The 17,225-nt window shown below is 51.8% G+C and overlaps 1 protein-coding gene across 1 annotated transcript in view; it reads right to left on the bottom strand.

The window, feature by feature from the left end:
• The window catches only part of FGD1 (FYVE, RhoGEF and PH domain containing 1), a 40,686-nt gene extending 23,821 nt beyond the window's left edge, over positions 1–16,865 (bottom strand). Inside the window, exon 1 of the mRNA XM_044235941.1 lies at positions 16,056–16,865. Coding sequence (XP_044091876.1) covers positions 16,056–16,362 — 307 coding nt within the window. The 5' untranslated portion in view covers positions 16,363–16,865. The remainder of the gene's footprint in view (positions 1–16,055) is intronic.
• Between the last annotated feature and the right edge of the window lie 360 nt (positions 16,866–17,225).

Here is a 17,225-nt window from a genome sequence, read left to right as displayed (position 1 = left end):
GACAAAGTAGAGAGGGCAAACCCTGCAGGCAGGCTGAGGAGCTAGATGATCATCCTGTGGGCAGAAGGAAGTCATGAAAGGCCATGGCTGAAAGGCCACAGCATAGGGAAGAACGCAGGCAAACAGGTGTGAGGACAAGAGAGTGAGTGGCGGCCAAGAGCTCTCAGAGCTCCCACCCACATGTGGTGTTGGTTTTGCGGGGCCCCAGCCACACATCTCTCACTGCCACAGGATCTGTTACCCCGTGTTACAGAGTCTCACACTGACCAGTCACAAAAGGGTCCATGCGGTTACTGAGCCACATGGTGTTATTTAGACTGTTTCAGTCAACTGCAGGGCCACACAAACTCCAATACCCAATCACATGCCGTCATGCTCCTGAAAGCCTGGTCACACACAGTCACCAAGACCCACAGTCACCAAGTCATATTTTCACACAGCTCCACAGTATCACAGTATCACACACACGGGCCAACCCGGTCATGCACACTCACAAAGACAGTCACACAGTGGCAAGCCTATCATTTTATGCAGTTTCATATGATAATTTCCCAACCATTTACTGTCATATATACTCCTCAAAGCTGGTGACACTGAGTCACAAAGATATACAGAGTCATTTACACTGTATCTCACAATTGCAGGGCAACAGTGTGTCATGCACACTGTAATACGGTGTTACAGGTTCACACACCTGCAAGTGGTCTGCGCAGTCACGAGGACTAGAGCCACACAGGTTCATTATACCATGTCAGATAGGACCTCACACAGTGGGATGACATCACAAAGTCATACACCGCCATGTATCCAGAAATGTAGACACACGATCATAGACATATGGCCTAATTTACTCCTGTGTTATACTTATGAAACAAACGTCCAAGGTGGCCTTGGGTCTTAGGGGCTCAGACATACATGCACACCTGACATTTGCCTACTGGTCTAAATGGTCATGGTGTCACAGGTGCCCTCCATTGCAAAAACATACAGGTACAACATGCAGACGCCCTATGGGGTTGCATGGGCAAAATCATCATCATCATCATCATCACAGGGAATTTTAGGTCTTGCAGTCCTGGAGGGAAAGAATAGCCCAACCCACACTGTTCCAGCAGCTTCCCTGGGTCTCTGGCCTCACTCTGGCCCCAATCCAGCCAGGTAGGCCCCAGGGGAGTTGGGTCATGGTCCCTTCCCAGTCCTGAAGGAACATGGTGGCCCAGCCCCCAGGCCAAGCCTCGTTCATACCACCCTTTACCTTGCCTCTAGTGCAGTTTCCTCACTTCCTTTCCCACCTGGGCAGGCAGGGCCCTGACTGGGAGGGAGGACATGCTTCTCTCAGTTCAGCTTACCCTGCCCTGCTCAGCACATTCTGGCCTGGTCCTGCCCTACCATCCCCCTGGGTGGGGTTGAAGAGGATGAATCACTTGGAGGGTGGCACATGAGGAGACTCAGTCTGAGAGACACATGGCCAGAGAAGGTGAGAGACGGAGTAGCTGATGGTGCCAGAGATCCAGCAGGCAAAGCCAGGCACCCTACTGCGCAGAGCTCCCCTCTCCGAGATACAGGCACAGGTGCCAGGGTCTCAGGTGCCCCATGTCTGCCTCCTTTGGGCTCCACCTCACCCTGTCTCCACACCTCAAAGCAGGCAGTCCTCCTGGGTGAGCCTACCCAATCTGTACAGAGCAGCTGGGGGGGGGCCTGACTGGGCTTTTCTCTCTTCATTCCACTACTTGTTCTAGGGATAGGGTGACCATACCATTCTTTATGGCCCTGCTCTGGCCTACCTCCTACTCCTTTTCCCCCCACCTCACCTGGGAGCCCACCAGTGGGCCTGCTCTCCTTTCTTTTTGCTCCCTTGTGGGCAACCCTGCATAGCGGAAGGCTGGATAAGATTCAAATATTCTGGGACACTCTGCATTCCCAGGAGAGAGGGACAGGGACTGTGAGCTCAGGATTAGATGAGGAGATGAAGGCAGAGAAGGGGCAGTGGCTTGCCCAAGGTCACATGGCAAGTCCACAGCCAAGCTTCGGCAGGTGGGTCCTGCCCTGGACTCCTTTCTTAACCCTGCCCCTCAAGGATAAGCTGGAAAAGAGGGGAAGTAGGAAAGGCAGTGTCGTACCCCAGTGCTTAAGAAAGTCATGAGCTGCAGTGTGGCTAGTGAACTAGTACAATACCCAGCCCACCGACTGGGAGATGACATCAGGGTTCCAGCTCAGGAACCAAGGCCTGGCCAAGAACAGTGGAGGCTCCGCTGAAGGAAGAAGGTTCAAGATCCCCCCCCCTCCAGTGTTGGTTCTCCTCATGCCTGTCCCTCTGCCTCCATTTCCTTGTCTCCTCCTATGGGTTCCCTCAGTGGCCCCCTTGTCCCCAGCTCTTGCTCCTGCCACATGGGTGGAAGGAACTCCAGCTCGGGGCATGACACTTATCTGTATGAGAGCCTTTTGTGACTTCCCACAGCCCATGGGGAGGATAGGAACTTCTCAGCTAGGCCTCCATGGCACCTCATGATCCTGTGAACTCTCTGCTTTCCCTAGGCTTAGCTCGGATTCCCCAGGCATTTCTGAGCCCTACTCTGAACCTAGCAGAGTCACTGCTAGATGTGAAAATCCCATCTCTGCTCCTAGGGAGCTCCCAAGGGAGACCTTCTCCCTTCCTGAAGACCACAGCCTTTCCCACTACCCTGTCCCATCCCCTCCTGGCTAGGTCCTGCATTGGTTTTCTCCAGCCCATTTTTTTAATAGTTGACAGTCCACAGCATTCTCTTTCATCCACGTACACTTGCGCCCCCGACAGAGTCCTCTACCGGCACTGCCCCCTCCACTACTGGGTTTACCAGAGTCCCCAGGGCCCATTAGAACAGAGGCCACAAAGGGCCGCACCCCACAGAGAGAAAGTTATACCACCCAAAATTATGATACTTTCGTGAAAATCTACCCAGCCACACATTGACAATGCACAGCCCTCAAAGACCTCGTGAGAGCCGCACAGTCGTTCACATGTCCCTATGGAACATGCTTGGCACTTTATGCTCGCCCACAACCATGGCTGCCATTCTGGTATCTCTTTTCATTGACCTGAAGCACACCCTGGGCACCCCAGGAGTGCCGGGGCACTGTCCCAGCTCTTTTGTGGGGGTGGCGGTGTGCAGTCCCAGCAAGTCTTCAGCAAGCAAAAGGTAATTTTGATCTTAGCCCTCAAGGAGCTCCCAATCTCAAAGACAAGAGACTCTCATTCAGGAAAAAAAAAAGTTAAGTGAGGCTCAGGAAGTGCAAGGCAGGGGAGGGAGGTAGGGGACAGCCTGTTGGGACAGGGGAAGCTCAGGGGAGGGAGAGGCCAGGGCCAGGGCAACCAGATAAGAATATATAATACAGAATGTATATATAATACAGAATGCCCAGTTAAATTTTAATTTCAGATCAGCAATGAATAATTTCTTAGGATAAGCATGTCTCATGCTTACTTGCACTAAAAATGTATTATGCCATACTAAAATATTGTTTGTTAAATATGTGAAATTCAAATCTATCTGTACTTTATTTGAGCAAATTTTAGCAACCTCAGTCAAGGAGGGCTTAGAGTCAATGAAGCAAAGCCAGGCCTCTGAGGCGGCACCTGGCAACGAGGGCCCCCTAGTCTCTCGTTCAGTTAAGCCTCAGGCAAGCTGTGGTCTCTACCCAATTTCCCTGCAATGGGCACCCGAGTGCTCATGACAGTGACATTATTTCAGGGATAACCTTGAATCTGGTCTTATTTATTAAGAAAAAGCAAGGATGATCATTTAGAACCTGTGATAAACTATCCCAAAGAGGGGTGGCATGACTGTGCTCACAGACCAGATTGTGTGTGTTCAGGTGTTGTGGCACCTTTTCAGTAAGAGCTGGTTCGGGGGTGCCTGGATGGCTGAGTTGGTCAGGCGTCTGACTCTTGATTTTGGCTCCAGTCATGACCTCAGGGTTGTGAGATTAAGCCCTGTGATGGGCTCTGCACTGGGCGTGGAAACTGCTTGAGGTTCTCTCTTCCTCTCCTTTTGCCTCCCCCACTTTCTCCTTTTCTTATTATTTTTTTTTTTTTAAAAAGGAAGAGCTGGTTGGGAGCCATAGAGATCCTGGTTAAATCCCAACACCCTCACTTACTAGTTGTGTGACCCTGGGCAAGCCTCTCCATCTATCTGAACCTCAGTTTCCTTATTCGGAAAACTAGATAGTAATCACAGTCCCCTAATTTTGAGTCCATGAAACAAAGAAGGGAAAGAGCACAGTGTCTCCCACCCACACGGCAATGTGAGTGAAACTTGAAAGCCAACAGAACCACATATCCGTGAAGACATGAAACTATGCACACAGGTACATAAACCCTCAGGCTGCAGGCTGCAACCTAACACAAAGCTATTGACTCACCAAGAAACACGAGCAAACCCAGCCAGAGAGGGAACACAGAATCCAGCCCTACTCTCCTCGATAGCTCCTCAGATCAGGGCAGGATTCCTACTAGAGGAGGCATGGCAAAGAAAAGACAATGGTACCCCATCCCGCAATTCAAACTCCACTGAAAACACAAATCATATAAAACTGTAAAATAAGTGTTCAGAAGTAAAATGGGGTTTTGAATTTTTCCATGACAACTTGCTATTACTGAAATGATAAAATCATTCCAAAAATTGTTTCTGATTCCTGCATGTCCCTACTTGGCAGGTGCCCTGAGCACCTGCTTTGGGGCTCCTGGCAAAGCAGGTCTGTCCTCTAGCGGTTGGAACATAAAGACTCCTGCATTTGCCCATTTCCACTGGAATGACCCAGCCTCTCCCTCACCTCTTTCTGTAATTTAAGCTCCCAGCATCCCCCTTGCCTGGTCAGCAATACCCCCTCTCCCATCTCCTAGTTGTAGCCTTGGCTTCATCTCAAGTTAGCTAATAGGGCCTCAGACTGGACCTCAGTCATTAACTCCATGGTGACCTGGGGAGTTGCTTCACAGCTCTGGACCCCAATTTCCCCATCTGCAAAATGGGGGAGAATATGTGTGCGCTTCTCATTTTGAGGACCTATTATGATGCTAGAATGGGCAGAAGCTGGGCCCAGTGTTCATGCCTCCAGACCCCCCACTGCATGCTTCTCCCCACAACCCTCAGATCTCTGTCTCTCCAGGCTAAGAGGTAGGCCCCAGGGACAGTTGGAATTCCTGGGTGGGTGGGTGGGGTGGGGTGGAAAAAGGGAACAGAGGGAGTGGAGAAGAAAGAACAACAGCAAGTAAGAAAGTGCCTTTTGGAAAGCCAGCTCTGATGGGGGGTAGGGGAGTCCTTCAGTTTGAGAACAAAGCAGGGGATAAAGACATAGCTGCCCACTTTTCCCACCTTCCCCTTGAATGGGAGGTCCAGCCCTGCTGTCCTACACCTTTGCAGCCAGAGTGGCCCAGGACTTGCTTGGCCTCACAGATGTTCTCTCTGAAAGTTCAAAAACAAAGCTCTGTCAAGTGAGAGATGTGCCGGGAGAGCTGTCTACGGGAACCCTGTGGGTAGATCTGAAAGTTCCTTCCTTTAAGTGGACTGGTATTCTGAACATAAGGACTCTGCCGAAAAACAGAGGTACCTTCTGCAGGGTGAAGGAACTTTTGGAAAGTAGGAGCCACTTCCAAGAGTTTCCTAGAGTCTTCCTTCCTGCAAAATACAGAAACTTTCAACAAAATGGAGGTCTTTTTGATAAAAAGAATGCCCCTTCTGTAAATGGAAGAAATTTCTACAAAGTGGAGGAGACTTCTTCAAAATGGAGGGACATTCTATAAAGCGAGGAGAGTTCTACAAAGACCTTTTGGTAAAACGGATGACCTGTCTGAAGGACTTTCTGCCGAACGTTACTCTTCTGTAAAATGGAGGAAGTCTTTTGTAGAGTGAGGCCCCCTCTCTAAAGTGCAGGATGTTTCCGTAAAATGTGTACCCTCATGTAAAATGAGGACCTTCCTGTAAAATGGAACAGTATCAGGCATTAGGGAATGATAGAGACTGGGGTAAATTGGAGACCACATGCCTCACTTGAAGCAGGGATAATAGCTCCTCCCTTCTACCTAATTGTCACTTTGCAGACACAGGGCCCTGTGTTTTCAGATCTTCTGATATTTCCAGAGAATTTCTGATTCCAGAGAATCAGAAATCCAGACCTTAATTTTGAAAACAGTGAGTAGACCAATTATTTGTGAGTCAAATTCAGCTTGGGGACCACCACTTTGGGGTATCTGAATTAGATGGTCCTTAAGGCCCCTTCCACCTCTGTTGTTTACCTCCTGCCCTATCTGACATGCTTTGGCCTTTAGGTGGCAGCCTTGGCAGCCCTTTCTTCCACCGTCTGCTAGGGCCCAATCTTTTCTGAGCCAGAGCAGGCTCATGCAATACTTGTCAGCAGTTCCCTGAACTGGAATCCTTTTGTTCTGCTTGGTCCAATTTGCACTTTGCCCTGAGCAAGATGCCTGAAGAGAGCAGGGGATTTCAAAAACCTTCAAAACTCTCTGGAACTGACAGTGTTCACTTTTTAGTGGAGAGTATAAAGTATGGGGGTTCAACTGTTTGTTAAGCACCTACTCAGCATCAGGCTTCGTATCAATACTGTATGGCATCCTCCTAACAACCCTGCAAACTATTAGTTCCATTTTATAGGCAAGAAAAGCAAGACACAGAGAAGCAAAATAGCTTGTCTGTGGATACACAGTTAGAGCTGGGACGGGATCCCAAGCATGTCTGTGTCCAGAGTCATAGAGCACATCCTCAGCCAATGTTTGCTGAGTTGGTAAAGAAATCACATTTTGAGGTGGGGGGAGTGGGGATGACTTGCTAAAGGAAATGGTTTTTGAGTTCACGGTCCTGTAGGCAATGGAAAAAAATTAAGCAAAGGTGTGAGTAGTAGGTGGGAAGGTGAGGAGCATGTTTGAGGGCACAATGAACACAGTCCTGCGTTTGTAAAAATGTTCCCAAACAGGAGGAAGGGAGCAGGAAGGGCCAAAAGACAGGCAGTCACGCCTGCACCCCCCACACACGAACCACAACCACAACCAAGATTCAGAATTCATAGGGGGCATACAGAGACAGACATTGGCACTGAAACACACACACACACACACACACACACACACACACACAAATGTATGCATAAGACCTACATACAGAAACCCACGTGCAGAAACATCTAGAAACTCTCAGGGGCTTAGACAGAACCAAGCTGACACACAAGCAGGCAAATAGGAACATACAACAAATACAGACCCAAAGATACACATAGACACACACAAATATATATAGACACACACTCAAACATACAGACGGACATATAGAAATAAGAACATTAAGATACACACAAAACAGACCCTTGGGGACAAAGATAGCCAGGCACATGTGCACACATGCACGTACACACACACACACACACACACACACACACGCCACAGCCACATGGGAGCACAGGCAGCCCATCCCTCTTCGAGTTGCTGAATTGCTGTAAGGGCCTGGCCACCTCCTCCCTGTGTCTCTGGATCTGAGGCCAGAGAAGGATGGGGGTGGTTGCTCCACCCCCAGGAGGGGCTGGGGACTTCAGAGGACGGCAAGGGAAGGGAGTGGAGCTGCAGCTGGGGGAAATGGGGCAGTAATTACCCAGTGCTGGGGCTGCCACGCTGGCTGGGATTTCCCTTCCTGTGAGGACAAAGCCACTAGGGGATCACCCCTCTGATCGCTGCTGTGTGTGACCCCCAGGACCCCAAGATTGAGCCATCTCACTTCCCCTCTCACCAGAAGCCTGGTCAAATTTGAGAGTTAGTAACACGAAGGCATCATGAGGGAAAAAGGCAGAGAGAGAGAGAGAGAAAGAGAGAGGCACTGAAACCAAGACAAGGAGGGAGAAGACCAGAAGGAAGATTGAGAAGACTGCTGAGAGCCGACAGCTAGAGAGGGAAACCGTAAGGGTGGGGGCAAGTCAGAAGGGAGACAGGGACAGTGAGGGATGCAGGCTTAGAGAGGCAAGCGGGAAGAAACAAAAAGGGCAGACCAGGGCCATTTGTCAAACACGGCATGTGTCATGCTGAGTGCTATGGGGTTTCTGTTACCTGTGGCAAATTCTTAAGACAACGCTAAGAGGTGGGCATGATAACCCCATTTTACAGATGTTAAAACTGAGGCTCAGGGAGGTGATGAGACTTGCCCAAGGTCACATGAAGCTAGAAAGTGGCGGAGCTGGGTCTGGGCTGGGGTGGAGGGAGCCTCTCACCACTGCCTGATCCTGCCAGAGATTCATGACCCAAAGATCCCTGAAGGAATTCTCTGGAGAACAGAAGCAGTCTGTGAGGCCTGAAGACTGGAGCCCCTAAGAGATGTGCAGTAAGAGAGACCCACACCTTCCCTGCCCCACTTCCTGCTGCCCCTGGGGCTGTGTCAACACCTGGAACGCATTAGGCAGGGAGGCCCTGCCTAGGGTAACTGGGAAGAAGTTAAGGCAGGGGAGCAGGGAAGGTGAAGGTGAAGGCAGAGGTAGTGGTGTGGACAGCTGCTGTGCTTCTAGCAGGCCCAAGGAGAAGGGCTGCTATGCCAGCTGCAGCTCCCTGGGGCCAGCCTTGCCAGTCCCACCTTTCCTTTCTACAGGTACCTTCCCTCTGTGACTTAACCCCTTCTGTGCCTGGGCTATAGGAAAGCACCACAGAGGGCTGAAAGCTGCCAGCACTGGGAAAAGCCTCCCATTCCCTGTGGGCCTCAGCCACACACCTGTGCCCTCACCCTCCTGCCTTTAACTCTGGGGCCCAGGGGGGCACAGCACATGCCAGCTGGGCACTGCCACCTGGATACCCCATCCCCTGTCTTCAGGCTCACTCAGCCTCTTGGCGTCCCAAGCCACATCCAGCCCCCAGTGGCTCCTCCTCCTGCCTTCCCTATCCCAAGAGTGGCACATCCATTCCTGCAGTACCCCAAGCCAGAGGCTGGGCTTTCTCCATGTCTCCTCCCTCTCCCTCAACTCACACATCCAGGCCAGACCCCAAGCCCTAGCAGACCTGACTTTCTTAGCTTTAGAATCCATAAGCTTTTCCCCACTCTCCAGCTTCCTAACTGGTTTCCCTCCCATCCTCTCTGCAAGGCATTCTCCACACGACAACCAGCTTCACAAACAGTCTGCTTTAATTCCTGCAGCCCTGGGAAGGGCTCCCATTTGCCTCCTGGGTGAACTCCAACCTCCTGAGCTTGGGGACAAGTAAGGCCCAGCTTAAGAACACTTCCCCGCCCCCACCCTCCAGCCACAATGGTTTCTTGTCTGTTCCTCGAAAGTGCTCTCTTCCGCCTGGGGCTCTGACACACGTTGTTCCCATGGCCTGAATGGCTTTTCCGCTTTGCCTTACCTCTGGACTCCCATTTATCTCTGGAGTCTCAACTCAAGTGTTCTCTTTTCCCTGCTTACCCCCCCTCATATGTTCCTGCAGCGTCTGTGCTTAGAATTACTTGTCATGTAGATCTTCTCTGCTAGGAAGAAGCTCTGTGAGCCCAAGGATTATGCCTGTCTTTTTGCACACCAAGCACCTTGCACGGGGCCAAGCACAGAGTCCATCTTCAGTAAATGTTTGTTCACTTTCCCTTATCTGCCAAATATTTATTACCAATGTTATATGCCAGACAAATGAGATGATCAGGTCCCAGGGTTATAAATGGGGAAACTAAGGCCCTGAGAAAGGAGGTCCAGGGGGCACAGTGCACCAGTGGCAGAGCCAGGAGCCCTGAGGCTTGTTCAGCTACTGTCCTCCATCCTTGTCTTCAGCTCTGTGTCGGTTTTGAAGCACTTTTGGAGATGTGGTGCCTTCCAAGTCCAAGGAACCGGTATTAGAGCCCCGAGAGGCTGGACTTAGTGCTCCAAGGATGTCTGCTCTCTCCAGAGGAGGGAACATAACTCTGCTGGGCTGGCCAATGGCAGACTGTGCTTCCTGCCCTCTTTCCAGGCAGGTCCTAGCCCCAGCCAGCCACATCTCCCTAAGGCCAGCTAACTGGCCCCCAGAAAGCCATGGTTGGAGTCTGTCTTAGATACAGCTGCCACTCACCTTTGAGGAGGCAGGTAGCTCCAGCCAGGCCATCCTACAGGAACAGAGGCACCTGAAAGGGCCAAGAAATGGGGATGCCAACCACCTGCACCTTGGAAGCTTCAATTCCTTTAGTTCTGTCTGGAGAAGTCCTTTACCCAGCTATCCAGAGTCTTTTTATTTTGTTGTGTTTCTTTGGAAGGCCCCGGCTGACTGAACCAAATCTGGGTCTTTTCCCAGACACTCCCTCAGAATCTCAAATGGCTGCTCTCCAAAAATCCCCAGCAGAGCCCACCCCTGCCTCCTGTCATGAGCCCCCTCTTCTTTCCACGAGCAACCTCCTTCTGTGACCTCTCGGGATGCCCTCAAAAGGGAGAACATCAAGAGAGCCACAGGAATTTACTTTGCCCATGTCTGATTTGTGTTTCAGGAGTATTGCATCAGTTCTTTGCAACAGCCACTAGCCTGGGTATCTGTGAAATGGGTCTCAGCTTTACGCAAATGTGCTTTAAAACACTGCCCTCCCTCCCCAAGGCATTTCTAAGGCAAAGTTTGGGCACGTGACGAATGACCCACCTGAATGTGACTCTGCTGACCTCAATATCTGTGTCTTCAGGGATGGGACTGGCCCCCAGAACCTTACACACTTCTCCCCATGAGCTATTTTGTGATCCACGGTATTCATTGGTGGTGAGAATTCCCAAACATCTCTGGCCCAGTCCTCTCTCTTTTGAGCTTTCCAACCCTACACCCAGACGCCTGCTGGCCACTTCCACGTGGATGTCCCCCAAGGCTTTCACACTCAATATCCTCCCTCAAACTTGCTCTTTCTCTTACAGGTAGATGGCCCCAAACCCATCCACTGGTCACTGTAGCTGGTTTCAGACAACAAACCAAACTCATCTTGGACTTCTTCCTTGGTCTCTACATCCAAGCCACCACCAACGCCTGTCCGTGTTAGCCCTGAAATGTCTCTCAGATCTTATCGTCCTTACCTATTGCCATTACTCTAACTCAAGCTACGATCACCTGTCACCAGGATGACTATGATCCCCACCTGCCTGTCTCCCTGCTCCCAATCCTGCATCCTTATCATCCACTCTCCACATGTAGCTATGGGGATCTCCCAAACACCCACATCTGAGCCCATCATTCCCCTGCTTAATAAACCCTTCCATAGTTCCCCTTGGCCCTCAGGATAAAGTTCCTTTCCTAGCCTTATCCCTTACTCCTCTCAATACACTCCCAGTTCCCAGCATGCCCCAAGCCTCAGTGCCCTTGCTCTCACTGAGATTCTTTTTTTTTTTTTTAAAGATTTTATTTATTTATTTGAGAGAGAGAGACAGTGAGAGAGAGCATGAGCGAGGAGAAGGTCAGAGAGCGAAGCAGACTCCCCATGGAGCTGGGAGCCTGATGTGGGACTCGATCCCGGGACTCCAGGATCACGCCCTGAGCCGAAGGCAGTCGTCCAACCAACTGAGCCACCCAGGCGTCCCTCTCACTGAGATTCTTACCTGATCTTCCCTCCATGTTCCTCTTAGCTCTACAAACCTTGCTGACACCCTTTAGAGCCCTCGCTTTGGGCCAGGCCCTGTGGTGGGTGCTGCTGATGCCAGGGCTTCTCCTGCCCAGAGTCCCAGAACTGCAACTGCTTTCCAACTTGAAATGCCAAATGGCAGCCACTCACTAGAGTTAGGCATAGGTGGTAAACTGAGGCAGCTGGTGTTTGTGCATATGTGAGTGAGAGGTTGACTCATTCCCTTTAGCTTAGATCCCCTGCCTTCCTTTGGGGTTGGGAGGAAAGGAGGTAGGCCCACATAAGGTCCTAAGAAAAGGGCCTCAGAAGGGAGGCCTACACATCTTCCTGGCTCTAATCATGTTGATTCACCATAGGACCATGAATAAGCTGCCTCTCTGAGCCTCCACTACCCCAGCTAAAAATCAGTTTCCACTCTAAGCTGTGCATCAGAATCACCTGGGAAGCTTTAAAAATAGATTCTTGGATTGCAACCCCAAGATTCTGGAGCTCTGAGGTGGAGTCTGGGAATCACATTTATTTTTTCAGAGTCAATGGGGGATTCTGATGTTCACCCAGTTTGGGAAACCCAGAACTAGATGGTGTCCAGGGCCCTTTCTGGCTCCCATTCTAACTCTTGGAGTCTCTGATGATGTCCTAGGCTCCAAATTAGAGGGGAGTCAGCCCTATTGCTGCCCCCCTCAATTGCCTTAGTTCTCCCACTGCCCATGAACAAACTCTTACATTAGATGCAACTATTTTGACTGAGACAGGCCCCAAGCTACCCCCACCTAGCATCCAGAAGGATATTCTAGGCCTCAAAACTGAGGAATAGGGTAGGGTTTCCCCCAAATCTCTATGAGCAAACCTAGGCTGGGGACTCCATTCTGACTCTCTGAAAGCCCTCTCTGGCATCTTTCCAGGTTTAAATAACCTGGAAAATTGGTGTAAAAACAATTGCCCTCTCCCCCTAGCAGAAATCAGGTAAAGAGAAAGTACTTTGAAGAAATTGAAGGTTTTTCACATGGATAAGATATAACTACAGTGGACCCTTGAACAACATAGTATGAACTGCACAGGCCCACTTATATGTGGATTTTTTTCAATAAATATAGTATAGTACCATAAATATATTTCTTCTTATGATTTTTTTCTTTTTTTTAAAGGTTTATTTATTTATTTTAGAGACACACAGAGAAGGGGAGAGTGTGTGTGCAAGTCAGAGGAGGGCCAGAGGGAGAGAGAGAATCCCAAGCAGACTCTGCACTGAGCACAGAGCCCAATGTGGGGCTCAATATCACCACCCTGAGATCATGACCTGAGCTAAAATCAAGAGTCAGATGCTTAACCGACTGAGCCTACCCAGGCGCCCCTTCTCTTCTTTATGATTTCTTGATAACATTTTCTTTTCTCTAGCTTACTTTAAGAATTAAGTATATAGTACATATAGAAAATGATTTGTTATTTGACTTTTTATTATTGGTAAGGGTTCTGGTCAAAGGTAGGCTATTAGGTAGTTATGTTTTTGGGAGTCAAAAGTTATACACAGATTTTTGATTGTGCAAGTAGGGGCATGGGGGCTCATAACCCTAACTCCCCCATTGTTCAAGCATCAACTGTATTATTTTTAAGCACCCCCCCCCACCAGGTTGGGCCACTGGTCCCTAAGGGTGGTGATTCAATACAAGCCTCAGCAGTCTGAGGGAGGAAGTCGGCAGGCACACAGAAATCTTAGCATGTGGACTAAAATGTTTCAACCCTTTAATTGAGAGAACTCTCTCTCTTTCTGTCTGTCTGTTTCTCTTTCTCTCTCTCACACACAGATACACACCCTACAACCACCAACCCTGCCCTCTTTGGGCCAATTATAGGCGAGTTCTGTGGAGAGAGAAGCAAGTCACTTGTGCCTAAACCTGGGCCAGCTGGGCAGTGGGGGAGGCAGGCCTCTCACACCCCATGCTGCTGTGAATCACATGGCCCAGCGCCTGCTTTGCCAGGGCCTGAGTAATTCCTCCGCCTCCTCTTCAGAAGGTTTTCCCCTTATTTTTTAAAAAATTAATTTTATTCTGCAGGCTTCTCACTAGTATCTCATAGACTCCTCAAGGCATTCTCTAGATGAGGAAATCAAGGCTCAGAGAAGGGAAGTCACTCAACCAGGGTCACACAGTGAGTCAGCTAGGAATGGTTGGTTGGGAAGCCAGGTCCTTCCCTAACACTCTTCTTACTCCTAATCCCCATTTGGAGAATCTATCTATCTATCTATCATCTATCTATATCAGCCATTTATATTTATATATAAAAGACAGCCACCAATTATAGACACAGGGACTTGATTGCCAAAAAGAATCCTGGAAACTTTGTTTTGCTCTTTTGGGGAGGAAGGGAGTAGTTCAGGATGGGTATTGTGACTGGTAATTTGTCAGGTTTGGTGGAGCGGGAAGACAACTCGGAATCACCACTGTGAGGTGGGAGCAGTGGCAGTATCAACCAGAGGCTAGAGACCAAGGGTCAAGACACCACCCAGTTACTGACTCAGACCAAGAGCATCTGGAGGGCGGGAATTCTGCTGTCCTTCTCTTAGACAATAGTTACTGAGGGCCTACTATGTGTTCCCTTCATATCTGTTCAGGCATTTGTCCAGTGAGGATTTATTAAGCACATACTATATGCTAGGCACTGCTCTACTCACTGGGGGGGACACAAGACTGAACAAAACAGATACAATCCCCTTGCCCTCAAAGAGTTCACATTCTAGTGGAGAAAGATGGGCAGTAAGCAAGTGGACACATACAATAAGATAATTTCAGACTGTACTAAGGGCAAGGATGGAAGCTGTGACGGAGACTCACAAGTGTCCCCCTTTCCCCCCACACCAAAGTGGTCAGGGAAGGTCTCTTGGAGGAGGTGACATCTGAGCTGAGACCTGAAAGATGAGGAATAAGCCAGGTAGGGCATGGGGGAAGAGCTGCCAGGCAGAGGGAAAAGCAGACGCAAAGACCCTGAGGTGGGAGTCATTGTGGCATGTTTTGGGATTTGAAAGAAGGTGCTACAGTAGGGCAGGCAAGTAGCCTGCTCCACACAGGGTCTGTCAAGCGGTGTTTGGAAAGCCAGCAGGAGCAACATGCAGGGCAGGGTGTTAAAGGCCTCTTGTCAACTGGATATCTCCAGCCCACACTGAGGGAGCCCCTGGAAACTCCCAGAGGTTCCATGACTAGCCCAAGGTCACAAAAGCAGTAAGGGGTACATCTTGCCAGTGCTTTATGTTTCATTTACTGCTAACTGTGCTGGACCACAGTCCTTATGGAGCTTGGGGATGTGAGCCCTGTGTGCTGGGGGGGTGGTCCCAGGGGCTCAACAGCTCTGTCAGTGTTGCCCAGTGGAAGGCAGACCAGAAATACACTGCTCTTTCTCTGTGGCTCCTGGGCTCAGGTCCACATGGGATGTCCCCAGATGGGGGTGGCCCTGCTGGACGCCTCAGACACTCAAGTCTGTGCAGTGCAAATGCGTCTCCAGGCAGTAGTCTGTAGCCCCAGCCCAACCTAGAGTGGCTCCACCTCTGCAAATTCAAGTTCAAGCATCCTGATTTCTTTTTACAACCATCCTTGCAGCCCCACCCATCTACAGCCCTACTACAACTGGCTGCTGCCCCCAACCCCCTCTGCTCTCTCCCTACCTATCAGCCCTTCCAGCCCTCTCCTCCCGCTTGATCCCCAAGGCTCACCTTCTCCACCTATCTTGTTCATCAGCACCTTCTACTCCCTTCTTCTCTTGTCCTCCTGCCACACACACCCTGGAAAAACCCCAACCTTGGATCAATCCACCATCCCTCTTTTTTTTTTTCCACTCATACTCCAGAGCTGCTGAACAGTAGAGGAGAAAATCACATAAGCAGAAGGCTTGGCATTACTTTCATGTCTCCAGCCTCAGTTTGGGGAAAGAGAAAGACCACAGACTTTGGACTCAAATACATCTGGTTTTGAATCCTGGCTCTATTCTAGCTGTGGGACCTTGGGCAAGTTACTCAACTTCTCTGGGCTTCGGTTTCCTACCCTACAAAATAGGGCTAATGGTACTTCACAGGAGGTTCCCGAAGATGAAATGAGAGCCCATATAAAGGACCCAGTCCAGTGCCTGGCACAATGTAGGCGCTTAGCAAATGGGAGACTCCTTTTCTCCTATTTTCCCAAACTCCGTTCCCCCTACCAAATTCCCCTTACTGCCTTGCAGTTCTGACTGTTTTTCTTGGAGTGCTCCCTCTCCCATTAGTCTGAGCAGATAGATAAGAAGGGGGTGGGGAGGATTGAGGGGGCAAAGGGACAGAGAGAGGAGACCGCGGACAGAGGCAGAAAGGACTGGACGGAAGAGGAGCGAGGGAAGGGGGTGGGGGTTGAGAAGACTCGAAGGGCCAGGGTGAGCGGGCCGGCTCCGAGGCGGGGCTTAAAGGGCCCGAGAACAAGAACCCGCTCCCAGTACCAGGCCCATGGCTCGGGCTCCCATGCTCTCTCGATCACTCACCAGGCCGGGGCTGTGAGCCCTCCAGGTGGTAGGAGAAGCGCAGGGCCCGGTGGTGCTGTGGACTGGGGCCGCAGGGTAAGACCCGGGGGCCTGGAGCAGCGCCCAGGCTGGCGTCTGAGGGTCCGGCAAACTGGGGATCCAGGGGGCCGCCGAGAGCGGAGCCTGAACCCCTAAGCACCGGCAGTCCGGGCTCAGAGGCTCCAGGATCCGTGTCGACACTGACCGGAGGAGCGGCGCCGGGGGCGTTCGTGGTTGGGTGTTCGGGCTCAGAAGGCCCGGCGCCCCCCTGGGCTCGGTGGCCATGCATGGTCCGGGCCTGGGCGCGGGGCCCGGGCTCCCCGCTTGGCTCCAGCTCCTGGGGCGGAGGCGCGGGCGGAGGAGGCCCGGCGCCCGGCGGAGCAGCGGCCTCAGGCTCGGGGGGCGGGGCTGCGGGCTCAGCCCCACTGCGGAGATTCAAGCCCCCGGCCCGGGCCCGGGCCAGCAGCTGTGGCAGCAGTGGCAGTACCAGCAGCAGCCGCGGCCACCGCCGCTGCCGTGCCAGGCATCGCCGGCCCGGGCCCTGCGCAGGGATTGGGCTCGGCGGGGCCGGGAGCCCGCTGAGGAGCGCTGTCTATGCGGCAGCGGCTGGGTGAGGTCGGGGGGCTGCGCTCGGCGCGGGCTCTCTCTTAAGAGGCAAGCCACTTCCGTGGCTCCGGGGCGAGCGGTCGGTCTGTTCGGTGTGCGGGGTCTCTTTCTCCCCAAATGGGAATCGATCTGGGCTCTTCTGACTGGTCGGAAAGGGTTCTTCCTCCCGCCGCAGCGGAGGCTGGCGGGCGGAGGGGAGGGGAAGGGAGGGGAGGGAGGGAGGAGAGGATGGCGCTGGCTGGGGGCGCGCGTGTGCGTCGCGCGCTTGGGCTGCGGGGCTCGCCCTCAGCCAATCCCTCTGGACGATGCTTCAGCCGCGGGGGCAGGGTAACAGCTTCGGCCTAGGTCTCCACGGCGGCTGGCAGGAAGGAGACGGAGAAGGGGGGTGGGGAGGCGGGAGCCTTCGCTGAGGCAGCCGCAGCCACAGCGGCGCTGGGACCCAGTTACCACAGCCCCGCCCCCTCGCCCGGGATTCGCTCCTGGCTCCGCCCCCTAACTCGGACCCGCCTCGCTTCTCCCTGCGACCGCCCCCAAAGGTCCGCTTCC

This window comes from Neovison vison, chromosome X (genome assembly GCF_020171115.1).
Source record: "Neovison vison isolate M4711 chromosome X, ASM_NN_V1, whole genome shotgun sequence".
NCBI lineage: Eukaryota > Metazoa > Chordata > Mammalia > Carnivora > Mustelidae > Neogale > Neogale vison.
This window is presented reverse-complemented; position numbering and strand designations above follow the sequence as displayed.